The sequence below is a fragment of the Phascolarctos cinereus genome, unplaced genomic scaffold (assembly GCF_003287225.1).
Source record: "Phascolarctos cinereus isolate Bilbo 61053 unplaced genomic scaffold, phaCin_HiC Scaffold_1;HRSCAF=81, whole genome shotgun sequence".
Classification (NCBI taxonomy): domain Eukaryota; kingdom Metazoa; phylum Chordata; class Mammalia; order Diprotodontia; family Phascolarctidae; genus Phascolarctos; species Phascolarctos cinereus.
The window spans coordinates 106,592,134-106,616,700 of NW_027555514.1; the positions used below are offsets into that span (position 1 = coordinate 106,592,134).

Genomic DNA, 24,567 nt, shown 5'->3' on the forward strand with positions numbered 1-24,567 from the left:
TCTGCTACTGGGCTTTCACCCGGTGGTTATCTAATATAGGGCAAGTCCTTGAACCACTCTAGGCCTCTGTTTGTCATCTGTTAGTCCTGGCAGTTGGGCTAGATGATCTCTGAGGTTTCTTCCAACTCTATAATTCCATGACCTTCTATGTCAGTCAAAGTACTCCATTTATACCCCCTTTTCTTTACTTGTGCAAGGTAGGACCATGTGAGAAGGATTGATGGCCAGAATTTTCTCCACTTCTGAATTGACATCTCTAGTTGCTAATAAAATCTAACTCCATTCAAACCTGGGGAGAACAGAAAAAGAATTTTTCATTGACATTAAATCTATCATATGAATCGTATAATCTCCTTTCTTTTTTTAAAGAATTGAGAGACTATGGATATGGAACACGTATGTCAAGTAGGACTTGGTGAATATGTTGGTTGACTTTGCTAAACTTGTTTTGTTTTCTTTTTTTTACTCATTGTTGTAAGAGACTCTCTGGTAGCAAAAGGGAGAGGCATATAATGGGACATGCAATTGATGTAAAAACAAAGATAATTAAAAAAAATTAAGTAAAGCACAGTCATAGAGACCGAGCTTTTGGAGTGGCATTGTAAAACAAATTCTCAATAGCTTAATTTCTACTCAAAATGACTGTTTTTAAAAGTGCCACTATTTTTGTTGCTCTTTTTGGAACTTTACCAAGTTCCCTCTTTCATCTGACTTTTTAACTGGAAGGATCAAAGGATTAGCAAGTACTTGAGTTTGGGGACTGTGTCTTTCCAGTTGTTTATAGGGGATTGCATTTGGTGGACACGCTCTTAAATAGCAAGGAGGGATCATAAAAGTGATCATTAATGTTCTTTCTCTGCCATGTGGTGTCTTTTCTTGGGTCTTTGAAAAATAACAGAAGAGTTTTACTGCCTTCCCCTTGGATTGTGTGAGCTTTGATATCCTATAGGAATGTGCACAGTAGCCCAGCCTAGCTAGTGTCTGGCAGCCTGAAAGCACTCAAAGTCTCTTGAATCTATGCTGACAATTTGAAGGAGACAAACATTTTTGCCAGGCTCTGATGGGCAGAAATTCCTGCAAATGAATCCCCATCTGCTACTCCCCACCATGGCCACTGTGGTTGAATTGATGATTATTTCTCTTTCAACTGACAAAAGAGACAGGATGGGACTTTCTTAGAACATTTTGCTCTTCTTTGTCAGAAGGAGAAACTTAATATTGAGCTTGCTTTCAGTATTCTCTTTTTGGTTCTCCTGATGGAAACAACTTATTTGGTATCTCTGTGTTTTTCTGCTCATCTCAGTGCCACAATATACTTTCTTTCCTTCTTTTTTCAACTCTACTTTTGTGTTTTAACAAAGTCCTCATTGTGGTTCCTCCTTTCTCTTCCCACACCAACGTGCTCAGGGAACCTGGATACTATCTACCATATTACTTTCTGTTATTTTCCTGTCTCTTATGCCCTTACTTCTCCCCTCTGTCTTTCCAAATCTGTGAAGTTCTACAGAGTTCATCTTAAGTTTTACCTTCATATAGTTTTCCTTCAAAACTTTAGCCATCACTACTTACCCCCCTTCCAGAAGACCCAAAGACTTAGTGTCAATCCTACACAACTAAGTTGTGTGATTCTACTCCATTTAGCACTTTGCCTATTATATACTATATTTTATGGTCCTGTAAATGTCTCATGCTCATAAGACTCAACTCTCTAGTCAGATAATCTTTTTTGGGGTAGGAATTATCTCTTATTTATACTGTACTCTTCACAACATCTAGCATAATTCTGGCACTCAATGAATCTTTGTTGAGCTAAATGGAATTGAATTGACTAGAACAATGTCCCTACCTCCACTGGGTAGCCTTTAGAGAACCTTGGTCATTTACTCGATGCCCATCCTCCTCTTTTTTCTATTGAAACTTCTTACATTGTCCTTTGGAGTTAGCTTTGAGCAGTTATTCATGGGAAGGAAGACCAAAATCTCCCTTTTTTGCATAATAGATACCTCAAGTTGCCTCCTTCCATTCATACCTTCTCTCTTCCCCCCGAAAAAAAAAAGTACTTACTTTGATTTGCAGAAAACTTCTGAGGTTACAATGATGTACCAAGGTTCCCAAAGTAAGTCCTTCATGGAGAAGCATGTAGGTGGCAGGTGGGATGCTAGATCTGGAGTAAGGAGCTCTGAGTTGAGATCCAAGCTCTGGCACTTACTAGCTAACTAGCAAATTACTTTAATTTTTTTGAGCCTTAGTTTAATTATCTATAAAATAGGAATACTAGAGCTACTTATTATCAAAGAGTTACCTCAAGGGTTGCCTCAGAGAAAGTACCTTGTACATTTTAAGGGCATATTATAGATTTATACCACACATATATAATATGTGGGTCATAGCTTCATCCTTAGCAATGGAGGTAGATTCCAATTGACTCTATTCTAGGCCAATCTAAGATCATTGTCAGGTGAATTTCTACTGTGTGTGTATGTGTATTTGTGTGTGTTTGTATGTGTGTGTGTGTGTGTGTGTGTGCGTGTCTGTCTGTCTGTGTGTATGTGTGTGTGTCTGTGTGTATGTACTGAGGGAGAGGACAGGGAAGTCCAGACCATCAGAGTAAGGATCTTCCAGTGTGGAAATTCCATCCACATATGAAGATCAAAAACTTGCCTGTAACTTTTCCCAATTAGAATTTGAAAGTTAGAAGGGACCTTAGGGGTCATCTAGTCCAACTTATAATCAAGAATGAAGATATACCATGATATAGGTAACAAATATTTATTGAGGCTCTGCTTGAAGAGCTCTGATAAAGGAGATTTCACTGCTTCCTGAGGTAATCCATTCACTTTTTTGATAGTGCTGTTAAGATTTTTTTTAACTTATATCAATCCTAAATTTGCTTCTTTACGACTTTTACCAATTGCCCTTATTTCACCCTATAGTACCAAATAGAACAAGTTGAATCCTTCTTCTGTATGCTAATCCTTCAAATATATATAGTGTTAGAATGACTTGGATCACTGAGAGTTGAATTGACTTCCTCATCATTATAAAGCTCTAGGTATGGTATGGTATGGTATGGTATGGTATGGTATGGTATGGTACAGTATGTATGGTATGGTATGGTATGGGATTTGATCTCAGGCTTTCTGACTCCTCTTTACCCTGCATCCCTTCACTTCTCAATTCTATTGTAGGCAGGGAATAGAGGGATACCATTTTCCTAAATGTAACTAGAGAGTTTTGTGATCTTTGTTTTCTATGCAATTGGATTTATAGACAGAATCTACCATGTTCTTTTGGCTAGGAGACTCTATTAGCCATATGTATTTACATATTAATAATATGGTATCCTTTGTATACAAAAATGATATTACTGACCTGTAGTTGGGCATCTGCCTTTTCTATTAGTTGTAATAATCTATACTAGTTTTTCCACATTCTTTTCTCCCTAGAATTCTTTTGATCAGGGACACATTGGTAAAGTTCTTAGCTACATTTAGAGATGAAATATATGCCCATGGATCAGAGTAAAACAAACTTGTAGAAGAGTATTAAATTTATAACTTTAACCTCAGTAATATTATTTTCAATCAATGGAACAAACAAGTCCCATGAATCACTTCTATTCTTTTGAGAGATTAAGTTATGAGCACCTGGAGATCAGGTCTAAGTCATATCTATCACTATAGTCTATGTCTGACACTAGGTTTGCATATAGGAAGGAAGGAAGGAAGGAAGGAAGGAAGGAAGGAAGGAAGGAAGGAAGGAAGGAAAGCAGGAAGAAGGAAGGAAGGAAGGAAGGAAGGAAAGAAGCATTTCTTAAGTGCCTGCTATAAACCAGGCACTGTGTTAAGTGCTTTACAAATATTATCTCACTAGATTCTCACACAACCCTAGCAAGTAGGGCATTATTATCCTCATCTTACAGCTGAGGAAACTGAGACAAACAGAGGTTAAGTGACTTGCCCAGGGTTGCACAGCTAATAAGTATGTGATGCCAGTTGGAACCTAGTTCTTTCTGACTCCAGACCCAGTGCTCTATCCACTGTACCACCTAGCTTGCTAGGGACTAAGTAAAAGCTTTTAAAATTTATTCAGTTGAATTGAGAGAAGCCTCTCCCCACCAAAAAAAAAACCTTAAAACTACCTACATATGTTACAGTATTTTAAAATTATGCACAATTGCATGTTTAATATATAGATATATCCACATAAAACTATGATATGTCTGTATAGCAATACACATAAATATATATATATATATTATATATATACATACACATATATACATATATACACATGTCATTGACATATGATTTTATATATAGATATATCAATTGATGTATATTATTATCAACTGATGTATACTAATAAGTGGATATATACTCTGCGTGTATATATATGTGTGTGTGTATGTGTGTGTATATATAGGCATGCACACACACACACACACACACACACACACACACATATATATATATATATACAGTCAGGAAGATTTATTTCCCTGAGCTCTAATCTGGCCTCAGACTCTTACTAGCTATGTGACCCTGGGCAAGTCACTTAACTGTTTGCTTCAGTTTTTTCTTCTGTAAAATGGCAAATCACTTTGTTATCTTTGCCAAAAAACAAAACAAACAAAAAATGAACAAACCCAAATGGGGTCACGAAAAGTTAGACATGACTCAACAACAACAACGATGTAAGTATATTTGACTAATCCGTGTGAGAAAAACTTCCATGGTGGAAACTCCTTCTTCAAAAGGAGATCATTAATTTTACAGTGATAAAGAGTTGCTTTAGGGAGGTGGTAGGAATTGAATAATTAGTGATTTGCCCATGATAATTAAGCTTGTTTGTGTCAGAACCCAAACCTGAGCCTGGATCTTGAACCTTGGATTCCAAGACCGACACACTCACTCTCCATTACATACATCACATTCCCTCTACCTCTTACACTATTCTCTAAAATTAAACTTTGATTGGCCAAATAAAACTAGGACCACTAAATTGGACTTCTAGCCTGTGGCCAAACTACACTAATGCACATGGCTAAATACCTGCTGTTTGCTGGAAACTGCAAAGCTCACCTCAAGGAAGCTTCTGGATGTTGTGTCTTCATCCCTATTAAAGAAGTCTTGGTTCTAATTGCTGAAACAGATGCAAGAACTGGGAACTGCCAATATCTGTGGGGCTTAAGTGTCAGTTTCAGGCTCCCTCAGTGTCCCTTGGCAAATTCCAAGCTCTGAGCCTCATTAGTCATACACATACACACAGTTATACAGTAATTAGTATTAAGGAAGGTTGTGTCACAGAACATTGCTCAAACTCATTAGCTGTTGGATTGAGGGAAATTTTTGCTTCAAAAGAATAGAGGGAGAACAATTGTATTTCTTCACTTTTAAGCTAAATCATTCCTCAAAAAAGTCTCCCTTCCTTTGGATAGTGAATTTATGGAAATTTTCTGATTATATATGTGTATGAACTTTATGTTGTTTTATCATCCACATCAGCTAGGTGGTTCAGTGGATAGAGTGCTTAGCCTGAAGTCAGGAAGACCTGAATTTAAATCCCACCTCTGATACTTTACTAACTGTATGACCTTGGGTGTAATAAGCTCTGTCTGCCTCAATTCTCTCAACTGTAAAAGGGGGAAATAATAGAACGTATCTCACAGAGTTGTTGTGAAGATCAAATGAGATAATATTTTAATGTGCTTAGCACAGTGCCTGGCATATAGTAGATACTTGATAAATATTTCCTTCCTATGGCAGCGTGCAATCTCAACCCACCTCCCCACTTGCTTTAATTATATTAAGTCACAATCTGATTCTCTGCGACTTCTAAGCATTATTCAATTTTTACCCTTTGGGATGGAGATTGGACCTGTGATTTCATCGAGGAATAAACTCACTTGTCCAAAGCTCTTCCTCTGCAATTTATAGTCCTGGAGAGTTACTTTCTGTGCAGAGCAGTGGGGATTTCCCCAGAGTCATACAACCATCCTGTGTTTGAGATAGGGCATGAACTCAGCTTTTCCTGATTTTAGGACCAACTCTCCATCTGCTCTAGCACACTGCTCCTCCTTTTTGAGGACCAAGCAGTCTTACTTTCTTTTTATTATTATTATTGTTATTATTATTATTATTATTGGAAGTAATTGAGGTTAAGTGGATTTGAACTTAGGAAGATGGATTCTTCCTGACTCCAGGCCTAGCACTCTATCTTCTCTAACCACCTAGCTGCTTGTCATATTGAAGTCAGCTAAATCTTCAGACCTTTCTGTTTTCATGTGAATTTTAGTCTACCAATTCCTGTCCTTCACATACTCTACAATTCCAATCACATTGTTCCATTGGCTTTTGCCTGGTTTTGGCCTTTTCTCTCACACCTTCATTCATTCAAATTTTAGGCTGCCCATCATGGTTGAAATACTCTGGCTTCACATCTTTGTCTCTTGAAGATCCAGTTCTTGAAGACTCTGAACTTTGTGCTGATTCCTTCACCTGAAATAATTTTTCATTTCTTGCATGATCTTAGAGTAGTTTCTATTTTTTCTTTTTCCTTATCGCAGTCTACCTTGTAGGACAGAATATTTGCTTGTATGCATTTTGATTTACTTCCCTTGTATTGGAAACTTAGGTCAAGGCCTGTGTAATTCTTATACTTCCTGTGTTCCCCAGCGTATAGATCAATGGAAGACACATCTTCCTGAGTTCAACTCCAGCTTCAGACACTTACTAGCTGTGTGACTCTGGGCAAGACACTTAACCCTGTTTACCTCAGTTTCCTTATCTGTAAAATAAGCTACAGAAGGAAATGGTGGGCCACTCCGGTATCTTTGCTAAGAAAACCCCAGATGGAGTCATGAAGAGATGGACACAGTTGAAATGACTGAACAACAGCAAAGTGTTTGATTAATTTAGAATCATAAACTCCTAGAGCTAAAAGTGAATTTAGAGTTCACCTCATCCAATATTTCACTTAAATTATGGGAAGTAAGATAACTGGATAATATATTGGTATAAGGCCATTTAAAACAAAACAAAACAACAAACCCTTCCACATCATTATATTTATGTGTATGTACATGTGTTTATACACATAATAGCTATAGCTATAAATACAAATACATATGCACAACAGATAACTTTTTGCTAATCTTGTTCCACTGGACTCTTCCATCACTTAGCCTTCCTTGTTTGGGTGCTTTATTTAAGCTAGATGACTTCTAATGTCTAATATGTATATGTTATGTCTAGACATCTTAAATATCTATATGCTACATATGCACACATCTAGATTTAAATATAATATTTACATTCAAGGAGTATTATTTATTATAAATTATATATAATTTCACCAAATACTACCTTAGCGACTATTTTTTCCTTCCTTTATTTTTCATAATGTTGGAGAATATAGAGAATTGTGATATAGGAGGACCACAGAGAAATAAGAAGTCTATCTGACAGTCAATATAAGAATTTATTAAGCATTTACCATGTTCTAGGTACTGTTCTAAGTGCTAAGTATGCAAAGAAAGGCAAAAACACAGATATGGGTATGTATATGTGGACGCATATATATGCACCTATATACACGGTTACCTATATACATAGAAATAAATGTAGATTTTATGTGTATGTGTGTGTATATACACACACACACACACACATATATATATATATACACACATATGTATATACATATATATATTTTCCCCCTTTCATTACAGACTTTCCCCATTCTAGAAATTCCCCATTCTAGAAATGTAGAAGTAGATTTGAAGTGACTTCTCCAAGTTGCTCTGTATTTTTTTGAGAACAATCCAGCATAGTAGCTCAGTTTCATGTTCCTATTGGCTAGGTGAAGTTGTGGATATCATATTTTTTCCCTTTTTGATAGAAATTTTCCCCTTTTGGTTAATAAATAATTTATAGGCTCTATGTTATACATTCCTAACATATTTTGTGTCATAAACCCATTAGAGAGTCTAGTGAAGCTTGTGGACCACTTTTTACATTATTTTTAAAAATTCATCATTGAAAGAAATAAAGCTGTAATTTTTTCTTACTGAAATACATGGACCTTCTTAGGTTATAAGAATCCCTGGCTTAGAGAATAGTTTATTAAAGATGCAAATGATCGCATATAGAGTTTGAAAGAATTTTAAATTGGGACCACTAACTCAATTCCATGATTTACAGATAAGGAATTGAGGCCAGAGAAGTATAATGACTTGCCTAAGATCACAAAGTTAAGTGGGACAATTCAGAATTGAACCAGTCTTGCAACTTGAAATCCATTGTTATTTCCATTGTATCATGGTGTAACTAGATGAAAAGAAACAGGAGCAAAAGTCCTCCTCACGTACATCTTCTGCTTTCTATAGGCTAGGAAATTCAAATGAGTTTCAAAAGAGAAGGGAACATGAGTTAAGGCAGTCTCTATACTTCAGTGAGATGGCAACACACACGTACATATATACATGCACATACGTGCACACGCACACACATGCACTCACACACACACACACACACACACCCACCCCTCACCCCACAAAACTCATGTTCCCCTTGACCAAAATATAGCTTGAAAAGTAACCAAGAGTAAATGCCACAAATACACAGGGATGATACAAGGGTGCTAGGTTTAAAATATTTTCACAGAAATTAGCATGCAACTAGGAGCTTTTGTATGAATATACTTTTGCAGAAAAACCCACACCATGATACCAATGCAGATAGGTATAGTCATATACATCTCTCTCTCTCTCTCTCTCTCTCTCTCTCTCTCTCTCTCTCTCTCTCTCTCCTCTCCAGATCCATATGCTAGTGTATTCTAACATGCATATACAAGTATAGCTACATAAAAATAATTACAATAGCTCAGGATCGATAATAACATTTCAATAGCACCTTAAGGCTAAGAATATTCTTTCTTCAAAAAAAAAGCTTTAAGTACCTATATTATTATACTAGCTGGCTTTTACACAGTGCTTTAAAGTTTGCAAAATGCTTTATGAATATTGTCCTTTTTATCTTCACCATTTTTGTAGATGAGAAACTATTACTCTCAAGTTATATATTGTGATAAATTCAGAGGAAGAGCCAGGGCGCAAAGAAGAAAGGGAAGGGAAAGGGAATAAGCATTTATACAGTACCTACTACGTGCCAGGCATTGTACTAAGCACTTTTTTCTTATTTTTTTTAACAAATATTTTTCATTTGATCCTCACAACAACCCTGCAAGGTAGGCGCTATTATTATCCCCATTTACAGTTGAGAAAACTGAGGCAGACAAAGGTCAAATGACTTGCCCAGGGTCACATAGTTTGAACTCAAGTCTTCCTGATTCTAGGTCCAGGCTCTATCCACTGGGCCACCTATCTGCCCAAGTATTACTATCTCTAATTTATTGATAAGGAAGCAAAACCACAGAGAAGTTAAGTGATTTTCCTCTGTTCCCACAGCTAGCAAGAATGGACAAGCTAGAATGCTTGTAGATATACTCAGAGATGCACATAAACATATATACACGTGCACACATGAGATGTACATTCTTGTACATAGATTTACAACTAGATCCACATTCACATTGGCACCTACATTTATACAGACATTGACTTTGACATCCATGTGCATGCCTACACCTATATCTGTACCTACATATACAACTAGTTCCCTGCTCTAGGGTGGTAGGTGGTTGATAAGGTTTATGATTTGTCTGGTCAAAGAGAGAGGGTGAAAAGATTGACAGATGAGAAAAGATGGATCAGGGGAAAGAGTCAGTAACTATATGAGGAGAGTGTATGGAGAAAAGAGAGGGGGAGTAAGCTAAGTGCACAGAAAATGCTAACATTGCAAAACTTAGTTTTTCTGTTGAATAATGCATTCCATTTATTTTTTTACTGTTAGCCAAGATCACAAATGTGAGGGTGAAGTACAGCTGTGAATACATTAACTCAAATAGTAAAAAAAAGCGTATTACTCTCCATGTGCAATGTAATACTTGTAAAGGTCAATGTTTTCTCCCTGTAGTCAAATATTGGGACATTCAGTGAATGGTATCATGTCATGACACATAGCCACGTGATGAGAGTTTGCATCATTCCACGTCTGATTCAATAATTAGCAGGCAATTACCAACCCACAACAGTGTGTACAGCACTGGGCTAATTTGATCGCCCTTGCTAGGTGTGTTGGTCAACTGGATCCAAGAGGAGGAAGAGATTTTTATGGAAGTTCCAGAATTATAAAGTACCACTTAGGGTCTTAGAGAACTAATACATTCAAACTCCAGAGCAAGAGCTCCAAAAACCTACATACCTCCCAAGTGTTTGCATTCCCAGAGTAGCACACTCATTCCAACCATCCATTGATTGAGTCTTAGACTGAGCATCACAGAATCTCATTATTAGAAGGGATCTCAGAAATGATTTATTCCAATCCACATCTAAACATGTACCCTCTAGAAGTGGCTATCCTGACTCTACTTGTGCATCGTTAGTGATAGAAAAATAGTAAGAAACACTATCTCACAAAGTGTGCAACTCTGTTATTTGGAGATAAATTATGGATGGCTTTTGGTTTTACATGGCTGTGATTTCTGGATATACCTTCCCTTTCTCCGCACTCCCACACAACCCAGTTGAAGTCTCTCTTGTAATTAATTATTTAAAACAATTCATCAAAAAAAACCCAATACAGTGATAACATTGTGTGCAATCTTCTGCCACTGTAGTCCCCCACCTCTATGCTGAGAAGAGAGAGGTACGTGCCATGACCTTATCTCTGTGGCCAAGATTCTGCTCCATTACTGGGCCCAGATCTAGAAGCCCTCTAGAGCCTCACAGGATAAATGACTCCTGCAGGGTCACACAAATAGTAAGTATTTGAGGCTGGATTTAAACTCAGTTCCTCCTGACTCCAGGGCCTGTTCTCTACTGTGCCACATGGCTGCCCCTACACAAGATAACTGTTTGAGAAAGCTAGAATGTCCCATCTACATTCTCTTTTTTTCTAGACTTAATATACTCAGGACCTCCAGTGCCTCTTCCCTGAACCTGATTTTCAGTCTCCTCACCAAGCTGGTCATTCTTTGGATGTGATACAGCTTATTTAGATAGTCTCAAAACCGTGATATGCCAGATATTGTCTGATTTATTCAATTAGACACATTAATTGTTCTAATCAAACAATCAGTCAATAATCAATACTTATTGAATATCTACAATGTGCAAGGCACACTATCTGATGGCGATGTGAATAGGTATTTGTGTGTATATGTGACATATTAGATTTCTATTTTTAGGGCTAAATTTTATCATAAATTTAGAGTTGGAAAGGATTCTAGAAGTGATACAGTCCAGCCTTCTTATTTTAAAGATGAAGAAATACCCCCACAATGGCAAAATAATTTTTCAAAAGTTGGACAGATTAAGGGACAGAGATAATTTTTGAACTTGAGTCAGCTGATTCCAAATGCACTTTTCCACCTTGCCTCCCAAGCAGGGTACATGCCCTCCTTGGTTTTTGTCTTAAACATCCATCTGCCTTTTTGTTAGCCTACTAAATTCATGATATTATCTTATTTGAAAGTACAGGCATCATGTGGCTGGTTGTCCAGATGCACATTATAGAAAAATCCAGAACCAAACATTCCATATCTAGTTTTAACTTTCTCATATACATCCCTTAGTAATGCCAACATATTGATTACTTACACAATGTAGAAAGAATGAAGGAAACAAGATACCTATTTTAAATCAAGAATTAACTCAATCTTCATAGATATGTACTTCAGCCCCCCCCCTTTTTTTGAAGGCAATTGGGGTTAAGTGACTTGCCCAGGAGCACACAGCTACCAAGTGTCAAGTGTTTGGTCTGAGGCTGGATTTGAACTCAGCCCCTCCTGACTTCAGGGCCGGTGCTCTATCCACTGTGCCACCTGGCTGCCCCTCTCCTCCTTATTCTTAATGCTAGAAGAGAAATCTGAAAGTTTCCCCCTTCCTGTCCTGAATACTTCTAGTCTGCCAGAAGTCCACCTCTGGTCATGGGTTTTGTTACTTTGTTGTTGTTCAGTCCATTTCAGTTGTGTTGTTTGATCATTTTCAGTCCTGTCTGACTCTTGGTGACCCTGTCTAGGGTTTTCTTGGCAAAGATACTGGAGTGGTTTTCCATTTCCTTCTCCAGCTCATTTTACAGATGGGGAAACTGAGGCAAATAGGGTTTCTCATGGTTCCACAGCTAGTAAGTGTCTGAGACTGGATTTGAATTCAGGTAAGGTTAAAATCACTCAGATGAGGACTTCTTAAGCAGCTGTGGGAGTTAGATTCATCATGGGATCATAGCATTAGAGCTAGAAGAAATCCCAGAGACCATATAGTCCAAAGATCTCTTTTTACAGATGATTAAACCATGGCCATGTGAGGTTCAGTGATTTACCCAAGGTCACACAGGTATTAAATATCCAAGGCAGAAATAGAACCCAGATCCTCTAACTGCCATGTCAATGCTCTTTCTACTGTACTGGGCTGCTTCCTCAATGACTGTTCAACCCTTCCAACATCCATAAAGCAGGACTGGGACCTATCTTCTCTTCGACTGGTCCAGCTGCTAACTTAGGATCAAAGGGAAGAGCATGGTGACCATCTGGCCCACTCAAATTTTTATTACACTTTTTTCTTTAAAGATGATAAGCCTAAGAACCAAACAGGGTTTTTCTGTCCTTTGGCGCATGTACTGTAGGAAGACATAAAGATAACTGCTATTTATATAGTGATTTAAGGTTTGCAAAGTACTTTTATGTTTATTATGTCATTTCAGCCTCACAACAACTCTGTGAGGTAGGCACTGAAGACATTTGCAATTGGATCAATCAGTGGACAAACATTAATAGTTAGCTTATTACTTATAATGTACCCTTTTGGATGTAGAGGGAGGAGAGGAGGGGAGAGGAGAGGACAGGGAACAGCAGAAAGAAGTGGAGAGTGGAGGGGAAGGGAAAAGAGGAGAGGAGAGGAGAAGAGAAGACAGTGAAGGGGAGGGGAGGAGAGGAGAGGAAAGTGGAGGAGAGGACAGTGGTGGAGAGGGGAGGAAAGGACTCTGGGGGCCACCCATGCTAAGGGATTCTGAGACAGACGATGCTTCAGCAAAGGATATTGATAAGGAACAATAGACAGATAGGATTTAGGGTTGCCTCAGCATTTGAATGTCAGAATCCATACCCTCTCCCCCATTTTCTGTACCACATCTTTTTAGAACCTAATAGGAATTGTTGACTACCTAGTAGGCAACCTTGCCTTTCAGTTGTGGACAGCAGTGGTGCCAAACTTGACTTCTTTAAAAGGTATAAAACAAATCAAAGACATTTTAAACACTCTCATCAAGCCTCATTCTATGACTCTTTGTAAAATTAATTTGCAAATCAATTGTTTGGAATTCAGAATATATTTTCTCCTACAAACAATACTATAGCTGGTGGTTAGGCAAACCTGGATGTGTTATAGAAATGTGAGTTTTTATAAGTCTAATTATGTCCCTGGTTATTCTCACCCCTCTCCAAAAAAGCAAATTAAGCAATAAGATACAAGACCGTGAGCCAGACCAGCACGCTCTTCACTATTGATGACATTGATTTCTGTGGGAAGATGTAATCTGACTTCCAACTTGAATCTTGGGAAGCAGTGGGAATGAGAAGGGCAAGTCACCAAGCTTGTTTCTTTATCTGTAAAATGAGGGGGTTGGACTTGATGATGATTCCTCCCAGCTCTAAATCTAAACAAAGAAGACCTTTCCATACCACAGTCAAAGTCACCAAGAGCTACCAGTTGTTGATGAAATATTTCTCAGGCCCACAGTCTAGGGATGAAGAAATGTCCTTCATTAAGCTGAAGCTTTCTCTAGCAAACAGGTAAGAAGAGGCCAAGGCTCCCTTTAGTAACATACTGGGTTGTGGCAAAGACAGGGACAAAAATGAAACAATGCTTGTCCTTGAGGAGCTTATATTCTACTTGATGGGCATGGGGAAAGGCATGGGAAAGATGCAATATTTATGGAAGAAAATATAAGGTTATATGGATTTATCTGCCCAGCATCCCTACTCCCAATAGAATGTAAATTCCTTGAAGGCAGACACATGTTTTCATTTTCTCTTTCTGTTCCTGAGATTAGCACATAGCAGGCTCATAAAAACATGGGATCATTGATTTAGAGTTGGAAGGCAGTATAGAGGCAATCTTGTTTGGTCCTTTCTTTTTATAGATGAGAAAACAAAGAGTCAGAGAAGGTAAGTGACTTCCCTAGAGTCACCCAGCTCATGAACAGAGTTGGGATTGAAGCCTGAATCTTTCTGACCTTAAGACTTATATTTCATCCACTCCATCACACTGCTTGGTGGATGGGATTTCATTGTTGATAGGCATTAGGTTGCTGTGAGTCACCTCTACAGTTTTGTGGTACTGTCCTTATTTTAGATTGCACCATACTCCTGTAGCTCATTTAGCCTTCCTGGTTTGCAGAACGATACACTGGAGAGTATCTTGTAGTGGCTATTATTGCAGGCCTCTATCTTTGCACCTCCCTCATTGGCTATGTGTTTGTATGTCTGTCTGCTTGCATGTACATATGAGCACGTATACATCTTTCTCCCTCAGTGAATTTCTCTATTCCGGTGGATTTAATTTTTATCTCCTTGTTTTCAGCCAATTACCATATTTTTAGTGTGGCAGCATAGGCTCCTCTAGGACATGAACTTTTGTTTGTTTGTTTGTTTTCATGTCCTAGGCACTTAGCAGGCTGGTACAGAGTGAGTGCTTGATGAATATGTGTTGAATGAATGAACGAATGGGTAGTGTCCTAGATATTTGTGCTCTTTCCTTTGGTGTTACCTTTTGTTCTGTATAATCCTCCATCTACATAGTTGAATCCCCCATTAGGATTTGAGCTCTTTGAAGGGCAAGAAGTACTTTTTACTTTTCTTTGTATCTTCCGCATTTTGCTTGGTGCCTGGTACACAGTGAGCACATAATAAATGCTTATTGATTGGCTGGTGGGTTGATTTGGGCCTCTGGCTTTGCAAAGGTGTGCATATTTATTTGGTGATCTCACCATGGTATTAATTTATTTTTTTTTTTCTTTTGGACTTAAATTCTAGAGCTTAAATGCACAATAAGAAAAAGAAACATATTACAAACTTAAATACTGAAACTTAAGTACAAACATGATATTAATTTCTGATGTCTGGTGGACATAGTGAGAACATGTAATGAATATTACTTGGTGATGTTTGTGTGAGTAGGTGAAGAATACTGATGAAATAAAGGTTCTCTCTCTAATAGAGCCTAACCATCATTCATTTCCTCTTGTAAGAGACATAAGTTGTGGCTGGAGCATAGAACCCCAGAATCGTATTGCAGTTCCATGGTTGCACTTTTGTTTTTGTATCCTTAGTGCCTAGCCCATAATAAGTTATCAAGAAATGCTTGCTGATTGACAGCATCCATCTTAACCTAGGCTGACTTACCTAGCATCTCCTATGTGCTACTATGGAGCCTCCGCATACCCATCTTGACTTTGAGTTGGGTGTTTCCTGAGGAGTACCATATTTCATGATCAGAACATAGATCTTTACATTAACATCATCCTTATAAGTGCTTTCCTTAGACAGCTGCAGATGAACCAAATTTGACACATTCTCTTTGCCTCCCCAAAGGTGATCAAACCCCAGGAACTCAAATTCCTAGCTACTGTTAGATATTTTATACAAATGGCCTTTTTATGGGTTTTCAGGCACACAAAGATGCTAACTGAAGCCAGAGAGGAGACAGAAGCTGAAGCTGAGAAGTTTAAGGTCTCAGTCCTCTACTGCCATTCCCTGGAACTGGTCACAGAAAGGCCAATACAGGCAGAACCGCAGGAAAGGGAAGAAGGGGAAGTGGGGTGTGCAGTGCTAGTCTTTAGCTTTCCACTGAGATGTGACCTGGTTTCTCTCCATCGCCTGCTATTTTCCTATTTTATAAACAAGACCTCAAGACAATGCCTTGCATGCCAAGTAGTGGCAGCTGACTGGACAGAAAGAATTCTCTTTCTCACTAAAATATCCTCTTCCGCCTCCACCCTCAGCATGAACATACACATAGCACACACAACACACAACACATACACAGCCCTTAGCCCCCACTTCAGACATTTCCTTTTGCATTCGGGACAGTGAGACACTCCATTCTCCCCCCTGAAATCCTCTCCCTATCCTATTGCCTTTTTTAGGGGTGGGTTAGGTTCTTGTATTTATGTGGTTTGGTATTTTAATGTTGTTTTTTCTTTTCTTTTGGCTACCACAGCAGAATCCAAGAAGAAGAAAAAGGAAGGCAAGAAACAGGAGAAGATGTTGGACTAAAAGACAGCAAGCTGGGCAGTACATGAAAGGGACATCAGCAAACATGCTCAGTTAACAGTTTTATTTACACCAACCGTAGGGGTTCTATCCTAAAGTTATTTATAGCTTAATTATACAATAGGCAGAAAGAAAAAAAAAGAACTTTTTTATAGTAGTATTTTTTCATGTGTAACCATAACACTGTTAGGTGCCTGTATTAAAAGACTGTAATTCCATTTAGAAATTTATTTCTATTATACAATGAACAATTTATGAAAACTTAAAGTCAATTTTTCAAATTTGAGTCATGCACAATTTTAGGTCTAAAATCAACCATCTCTATATATTGTTTTTCTTTTGGTGGGAGTTAAAATTTCATATGACTGAGTAAATACATTCTCAGGTTAGATGCCCTTCCTACCCCCTTTTCAAATTTAAACTTTTTACCAGGCTAAATAAAATTGAATTCCTCTGCCCATTTATTACAGGTACAAATGTCATCTTTTTAACCAATGAACTCTTCTTTGCTTTTAGTCAGTTAAAAGAGGAAAGGTCAGTAATCTTAAACCTTTTCCTATGTTCTGGACCAAATGGTGTTTTTTTTTTAACGCAAAAATATTATTTTGTGTTAGAAATGGTCTCCTATTTTGGCATCAGTGTTTATTTTCTAGACAAAAGAGATTTTCTTTTTCATTTGAAAAATTGCTAGTAAGAAAAATACTCTGTTTTGTGAAACAATTCACTTCCATAACCCTCCCCTACCTCCCACCATACTGCCCCACTCCCACTCCACCCAGTCTACCTATTAGCAATGAGAATTTTTCACTTAGATTTAGTTAAAAGACTTTTGTGCATGAGCAGAAGATTTTTTTTTTTTAGTGATGCTTTTTTCCTTTACATCAATTACTGGAAAGTGTGGTTAGTTTGGTGCTATTGGCCTCAGGCAAGGCCACATATAGGACTGGCTTAGGGGAAGAGGAAAGAATTACATTTTTAATGGAAAGGTTTACAGTTGCAAAGCACATACCAGTCCTAGAGTAACAATGTGAGAAATGGAAGAGTGCGAGCCCTGTGTCTATGCCAGGCTGTTTGGTTCCAATAGATATCATGTGAGTGCCAAAGACCATCTGTGTAGCACCTTCATCTCTTGGCCTTGCAAGGGACTTTTATAAAGGAAACAGAGCTATAATTAGGAATTTAGGGGACCAGGGAAAACAGCACAAACTGTATCCCCCCAATAAACCTTGAAATTCATGATATGCAGATAGTAAAATAAGTAAGCAGGACCAAATCAGTTGAAAAGGGGGAGTTAGTTACCACAGTGGCTCACAGATGGGTGCTATTAACTGCCTGTGAACTTGTAGCCTCCTATCTTTTTTCATGTTAACTAGGTAGTTATAAGTTCCTAGTTAGTAATTTCTTATTTCTAGCTGCAGAAGTGCATGCGTTAAATCTTTGTATTCTCTAAACATTGGTGCCCTGGAGCAAAGCCTCAATCATACCATTCCAGTTATGTCTCTGAATGAAAGATTTCTCTGATTCTATGAGAGATAGAAAGCTGTTTGACATTGGCTAAGTTCAAAGCATCAATCTTTTCTATCAACTATTCCATATCAACTATTTCCATATCAACAATTCCAATCAACTATTCTGCAAGGCAGAAGATTAAAATTATTGCTATGTTTATTTTAAGGAAGGAATATATATACCAGTAATCTTAAAAGGGCACGAGATCCATTCCCAGAATAGTTTCATCTCTTCTACCATTGGTCTGGCCCATCTCATACTAAATTCTTGGCAAAGTCTCACCATTAGGGAGGCTGTGCTCAATTCTGCCTCTGAACTAAATTCCAACCTACCAAATAATTAGGGATAAGGGCTATGCCTTGAGATTGATTCCCATTTAATAAAAACAGAATGCCTTAGAAAATACAAATGATAGCCAGATGCATAAGAAATGATGTCTTTTTTTAAGCCAACTCCAATCAAAGGGGGGAATATGCACAGGGGGTATAGAAGGATGAGGTGAAAGAAATGTATTGCATCCAACTGTCTGTTGGCTATTCAAGATTTCATACAACTAAATGATGGGAGTGATGGAAGGAGGTATGTTACATTTTATTAGCTTGTCATTAGCATTGCTTATCCATTAGCATTTACTACGGGTACTGGTCAAAAAACAACAGCTCATGCATCAGTAATGAGTCAGAGCAAGATCTCTCAAGTGACAGCCTGGTAAATATCCATGCCACACTCCTGTATTGACAGGACATTATGAGAAGCCAAAGAAATGTAGGAGATTTCTGTTGTTTTATCTCCAGCCCTTAACAAACCATATAATTGACCCTCTGATTCTTTTCCTTGTTATGGAAAAAAAAAAGGTCAGTTTGTATAACAAGGCTGTAATCTCAGTTGCATATGTGTGAAATTAGATTTCCTTCCAACTGCCATAACCATTCTACCGAAACTGGCTTTCTCTGACTTGCTAAATCATAATGAGAAACTGAGGAGATGAGGAACAAAAAAGCCCAGGCTCTAAACATGGGTGATTATTGCATTTGGTGGTGGTGGTGAAACAACAGATGATCCCCACAGACCTGGGAGTCTCAGAAAACACCAGGGGAAGCCTTTCTCCAAGCTCTTTTCATTTCATGAGCGTTTAAACCTGCTAAACCTGGAGGAAATGGGTGGTGATACAGAGAGAACTCTACTAGATTTCCCTATGTATTTCAAGGGTTTCCATTCAAGTATTTGCCAGTTACCCAAGCAGAAGAATACAGTTGGCATGAGGCTTTCTTACAAAACCTTCTGGCAAGTTAGAAAGAGAATCTCCATTAAAGGGCTCCCAGTAATCATGTCTTAGTGTTCAGGAGGGGTGCTATCCCTTGACAACTTCTAACACATGTCTACTTTCTTAGTTATTCTCACTTACCATGAAGAGCTATGACTCTGCTTCATCCCTGATTTGTGCAGGTTATGAGGAAGAAGGACAAGAAAGGAGTCGAGGCCCACATGTCAGGGCAGATGGTGGCAAATGAGTTCCCAAAAGCCTAAGAGATTACATATAGAATTCCCAATCTCTCAAGGTCTTTCAGAGGGTGGTTCTTTGAGATAGTTACATCCTTGAAACCATTTCTACCTAGGGTCATATAGGAAGTTGAAAAACTATATATCCCATGATGAAGAATCTGATTACTTAGGAACAAAATTCACTTTCAAGAAGAGCTTTCTCTAGCCTCACTTCTAGGATACCACATTAAGAAATAAGGAGAAGAAAATTCTATCTCATTATCCAAGTTCAGGATAATAGGGATAGAGAGCCATGCTTAGGTTTGTTCTGGGACTGAAAGATTGAAAGATGAACTTGTAGAAAACCTGGGTTGCTTTTAAACTGAGAAAAACTAAAGAAAAGAATGGTAGTGAGTCCTGGATAGCACTTAATTTCTACATGCATTTATTTGAAAGCCATTGAAATTTGGCTCTTACTGCTGTCAATTTTTACCCGCATGTGTTTCAAAGTGACTGGAGGCAATGAATGAAATCCTTAAAATAAAGGCATAGATTTCTTACCCCTCCTTAAGCATTGATTTCTCAGTCACTTCCTATATATTATCTAACCTAAGGAGAGCCAGAATTCAATCAACTTCTGAACTCATAAATGTTTGAGCGACCTGTGAGAAAGGCTACACAATTTTTTCCATAAAAAAAAAGATGATTCAGTTGGCTTCACCTTCTTAAGTGAAGAGTAAAGGAATTAAGGAGACTTTTTGGGGTGTGATCTTTTATGAAGGAAAGAGAAAAGAGTATTTTCCCTCAGATTATATAGTTATAACACTCTTTCCAAGTCTGAAAAATCAAAGCTTTGCTAGAATGTTGTATGTGATTCTAGTCTGCTAAATGGGAAGGAGGCAAAGAATTTCTCCCTTCCTAGTCTTCTTCCACAATGACAAGGGCAGGAAATGAGTCCTGAAAGCAATTTATCAAGGCACTGATTCCAGTTTTAAAAGAACTTATTTTCCAATGAGTTTGCTCAAGAGGGAAGAAGGTCCTGAGTGTGCAGCAAGTAGTGCCTACCTCATACTTGTCTGGAATGCTGGCTTCCAGGGGAAGGACAGTGTGGAGGACACTTCAAAGAGGGTGACTAATGTCCCCTTGCTACAGTAATGGCTCTCTTTTATTGCTCCCAGTCACCCATTATGCCAAGTAGAAACCAAAGTTAAAATATGCCCTCAGGGTGACCTGGCAGTGCCTGGGCAGGGTAGCCAATGAAATATCTCAGTTCGAGAATGTTTTCATGTGAGGAAATGATGGTCTAAATGACTATTCCACTTGAGAAGGGAGGAAAAATCAACAGATCTTCCACTCCCTGCACCCGAAACTTTGCTCTTATAGCTTAAAATAAGAAAATATATTCAAATACAAACTTAACAGGCACAAAAGATTGATGAATCTCATGTATATACCTATTAAACATTATAGTACCAAGTTACTCATGGGGTTGGGTGAAGTTTTTTTTTAATTTTTTTTTTTTGTATATTGATTGTTAGAAGCATATTATCTTTTGGTCTTTAAAATCTGCACGAAAGCCATATATCTGCATAATAGAATAAAAACAAGAATAATCCTGATATAATATCCCTAATGGTTTCCTAGCCTCCTGTGATGGTGGGATGCCTTAGAGAATGTACACATCTATTGATTGTATCTACCTACTTGACTTGCTCTTAGTGGAGATAAAAAATAAAAAAAATAAACTAATCAAAGAGAACTTGGCTGTTGTCTTTTGACTGTCAAAACTATTGGATAGAATACAAATTCTCTTCTAAGAGTTTTCTAAAATCATGAGAGAATTACAGTAATGCTGCAGTCATTTTAAATGGTCATGGGTTTGGCAGTCTGGAAAGGTCAAATTAATGCTTAATTCTTTAAGTGTCAAAATATTTTTATTTTATTCATTTGATAAAAATGGAAGAGTGGCAAGTATTGCCTAGCACCACACTATCCCAAACAGATTATGCTGAACATGATTTAAAACTTTCCTTGATGACTCATTGTCTTGGTGACCATCAGTTATTATATACTAGAAAAGCAGGAGATCTGGATGGTGTGGGAAGTCAATTGAACACTGAATAGATTCAGAAACCATAAGGTACTTTAGAATTTGATTTCTTCTCCAAATTCATACTGTCAATCTCACTCATCAAGGGGACATGAAGACTATGTAGCTAAATCACCTTCCATCCAGTGAAACATGACTGCATTTCTGCAAAATTAATTTGTTAATCAAAGGCTGAGAGGCCTTCTCCTAAGTGGTTTTGTTACCTTCTGTTTGTTTTTGTTGTGCTTTTTGGTGAGGCAATCGAGGTTAAGTGACTTGCCCAGGGTCACACAGCTAGTAAATGGCAAGCATCTGAAGCTGGATTTGAACTCAGACCCTCCTGATTCCAAGTCCAGAGTTCTATCCACTGCGCCACCTAGCTGCCCTTAGTTTTGTCACCTTCTATAAAATAACCTCACTTACCAAAATCATCATCCTTATATATATAAGCACCTTTCACAGTGGTTACACAGGGTAATTGAAAGAATGTGCTTTTGTAGTCAGCAGAGAGACCTATGTTCAATTTCAGCTTTTGACAGTTAGTAGCTATTTGATTATAGGCAAGTCACATCTCCTTTCAGAGGTTGATTCCTTGTTGAAAAAAAAAGTGGAGATGATATCTTTTTGTACTTACCGCAGAGCTGTTGTAAAGAACAAATAAAATAACATGCCATTTTAAAGTTGCATATTGCAAATGCATAGATATATTACATTATGTAAAAACTTGCCCACATAGTCATTAAAACTAATAGTGTACATAGTCATTAAAAGCCTTGTCACCTTGCTTTTCTGACTCACTTGCTTAAACTTATGGATGAAGTACAGAACAAGGATATCTCAGATCAGTTTGAAAACTTGGGGTTGTGTATTTAAGGAGGTGCTATTTTGGAAATGATACATTCTTCCTCCTTCTTATCATTCTTTCTTCCTGCATCATTTGAAAAAAAAAACTTCTGAAAATGTAATACCTAGGTGTGATTTTCTTCTAATCCTTCTTAATATTTGGCTTTTATACGTCCAAGCCACACTGCACCTTTAATGTAATAATGGAATTGAAAAACTTTGCAAGGTGCATGATGAGTAGATCAGCTCTCTGATTCTTATTAAATCTCTTCTGTGATGTTTTTTCATATTTTAAACAGAATCCTGCCTACAGGTTGATTCAATGAAGTAACACTGGCATCTTTCAAACACATGCGCACACACATTCGGAGGGGTTACTTGACTTATCTATAGTTTGTACACCTTGCCTCTGACACATTTTATCTGAGTGACCACTGACAAGTCACTTAACTACTAAGGGCCCTAGGCCATTCTTTAAGGATAAAAGTTATACAAAGCCCAGTGACAAGAGATAGACAGAGAAATTCCATTTAAAGTAAGTGTAGACAATATAAAATATTTGGGGGTCTACCTGCCAAGACAAATCCAGGAATTATATGAACACAATTACAGAACACTTTTCACACAAATAAAGTCAGATCTAAATAATTGGAAAAATTCCAATTGCTCATGGGTAAGCTGAGCTAATATAATAAAAATGACAATTCTACCTAAATTAATTTACTTATTTAGTGCCATACCAAGCAAACTACAAAATTATTTTATAGAGCTAGAAAAAATAATAACAAAATTCATCTGAAAGAACAAAAAGTCCAAAATATCAAGGGGATTAATGAAAAGAAATGCAATGGAAGGTGCCATAGCCGTATCAGATCTGAAACTGCATTATAAGGGAGCAATCAACAAAACTACTTGGTACTGGCTAAGAAATAGAGTGGTGGATCAGTGGAATCAGTTAGGTATACAAGACACAGTAGTCAATGGCTTTAGTAATCTGCTCTTTGATAAACCCAAAGACTCCAGCTTCTGTGGTAAAAACTCACTATTTGACAAAAACTGCTGGGAAAACTGGAAAACAGTATGGCAGAAACTAGGCATAGACCAACTTTTTATACCATACCAAGATAAGAAAATGGGTATATGATTTAGACATAAAGGGTGAAACTATAAGCAAATTAGGAAAGCAAGGAATAGTTTACCGGTCAGATATATGGAAAAAGGAAGAATTTATGACCAAACAAGAGATAGAGAACATTATGAAATGCAAAATGGATAATTTTGATTACATTGAATTAAAAAGTTTTTGCACAAAAAAAGCCAATGCAACCAAGGTTAGAAGGAAAGCAGAAAGCTGGGAAACAATTTTTACAACCAGTATCTCTGATAAATGCCTCATTTCTAAAATATATAGAGAACTGAATCAATTCTATAAGAATACAAGTCATTCCCCAATTGATACACTGTCAAAAGGATATGAACAGCAGTTTTCAGAGGAAGAAATTAAAGCTACCTGTAGTCACATGAAAAAGTGCCCTAAATCACTGTTGATTAGAGAAATGCAAATTAAAACAACTCTGAGGTACGACCTTACACCTATCAGATTGGCTAACATGACAAAACATGAAGATGATAAATGTTGGAGATGTAGGAAAATTGGAGCACTAATGTATTATTGGTGGAGTTGTGAACTGATCCAACCATTCTGGAGAACAAATTGGAACTATGCCCAAAGGGCTATGAAACTGTGCATACCTTTTGACCCAGCAATACCCCTTCTAGGTCTATATCCCAAAGAGATCATAAAAATGGGAAAATGACCCACATGTACAAAAATATTTATAACAGTTCTTTTTGTGTGACAAAGAATTGGAAATTGAGGAGATGCTCATCAACTGGGGAATGGCTGAACAAGTTGTGGTATATGAATGTAATGGAATATTATTGTTCCATAAGAATTGAAGAGCAGGTGGGCTTCAAAAAACCTGGAAAGATTTGCATGAACTGATTCTGAGTGAAGTGAGCAGAACCAGGAGAGCACTGTAAACAGTAACAGCAACATTATGCAATGACCGACTTTGTTAGACTTAGTTCTTCTGAGCAATGCAATGACCTAAGGCAATTCCAAAAGAGTCATGATGTAAAATGTTATTCACATCCAGAGAAAGGACTATGGAATCTGAGTGCAGATTGAAGCATACTATTTTCCCTTTCTTTTGTTGTTTTTTGTTTTTCTCCTCATGGTTTTTCCCTTT

The 24,567-nt window shown here is 37.6% G+C and overlaps 1 protein-coding gene across 3 annotated transcripts in view; it reads left to right on the top strand.

Annotated features, from left to right (window-relative positions):
* The window catches only part of PTN (pleiotrophin), a 127,980-nt gene extending 106,838 nt beyond the window's left edge, over window positions 1-21,142 (top strand). For all 3 annotated transcript variants that reach the window (XM_020998081.2, XM_020998079.2, XM_020998080.2), the window contains exon 5: window positions 16,340-21,142. In XM_020998081.2, the coding sequence (XP_020853740.1) occupies window positions 16,340-16,395 (56 nt within the window). In that variant the 3' untranslated portion in view covers window positions 16,396-21,142. The remainder of the gene's footprint in view (window positions 1-16,339) is intronic.
* The last annotated feature ends 3,425 nt before the right edge of the window (window positions 21,143-24,567 follow it).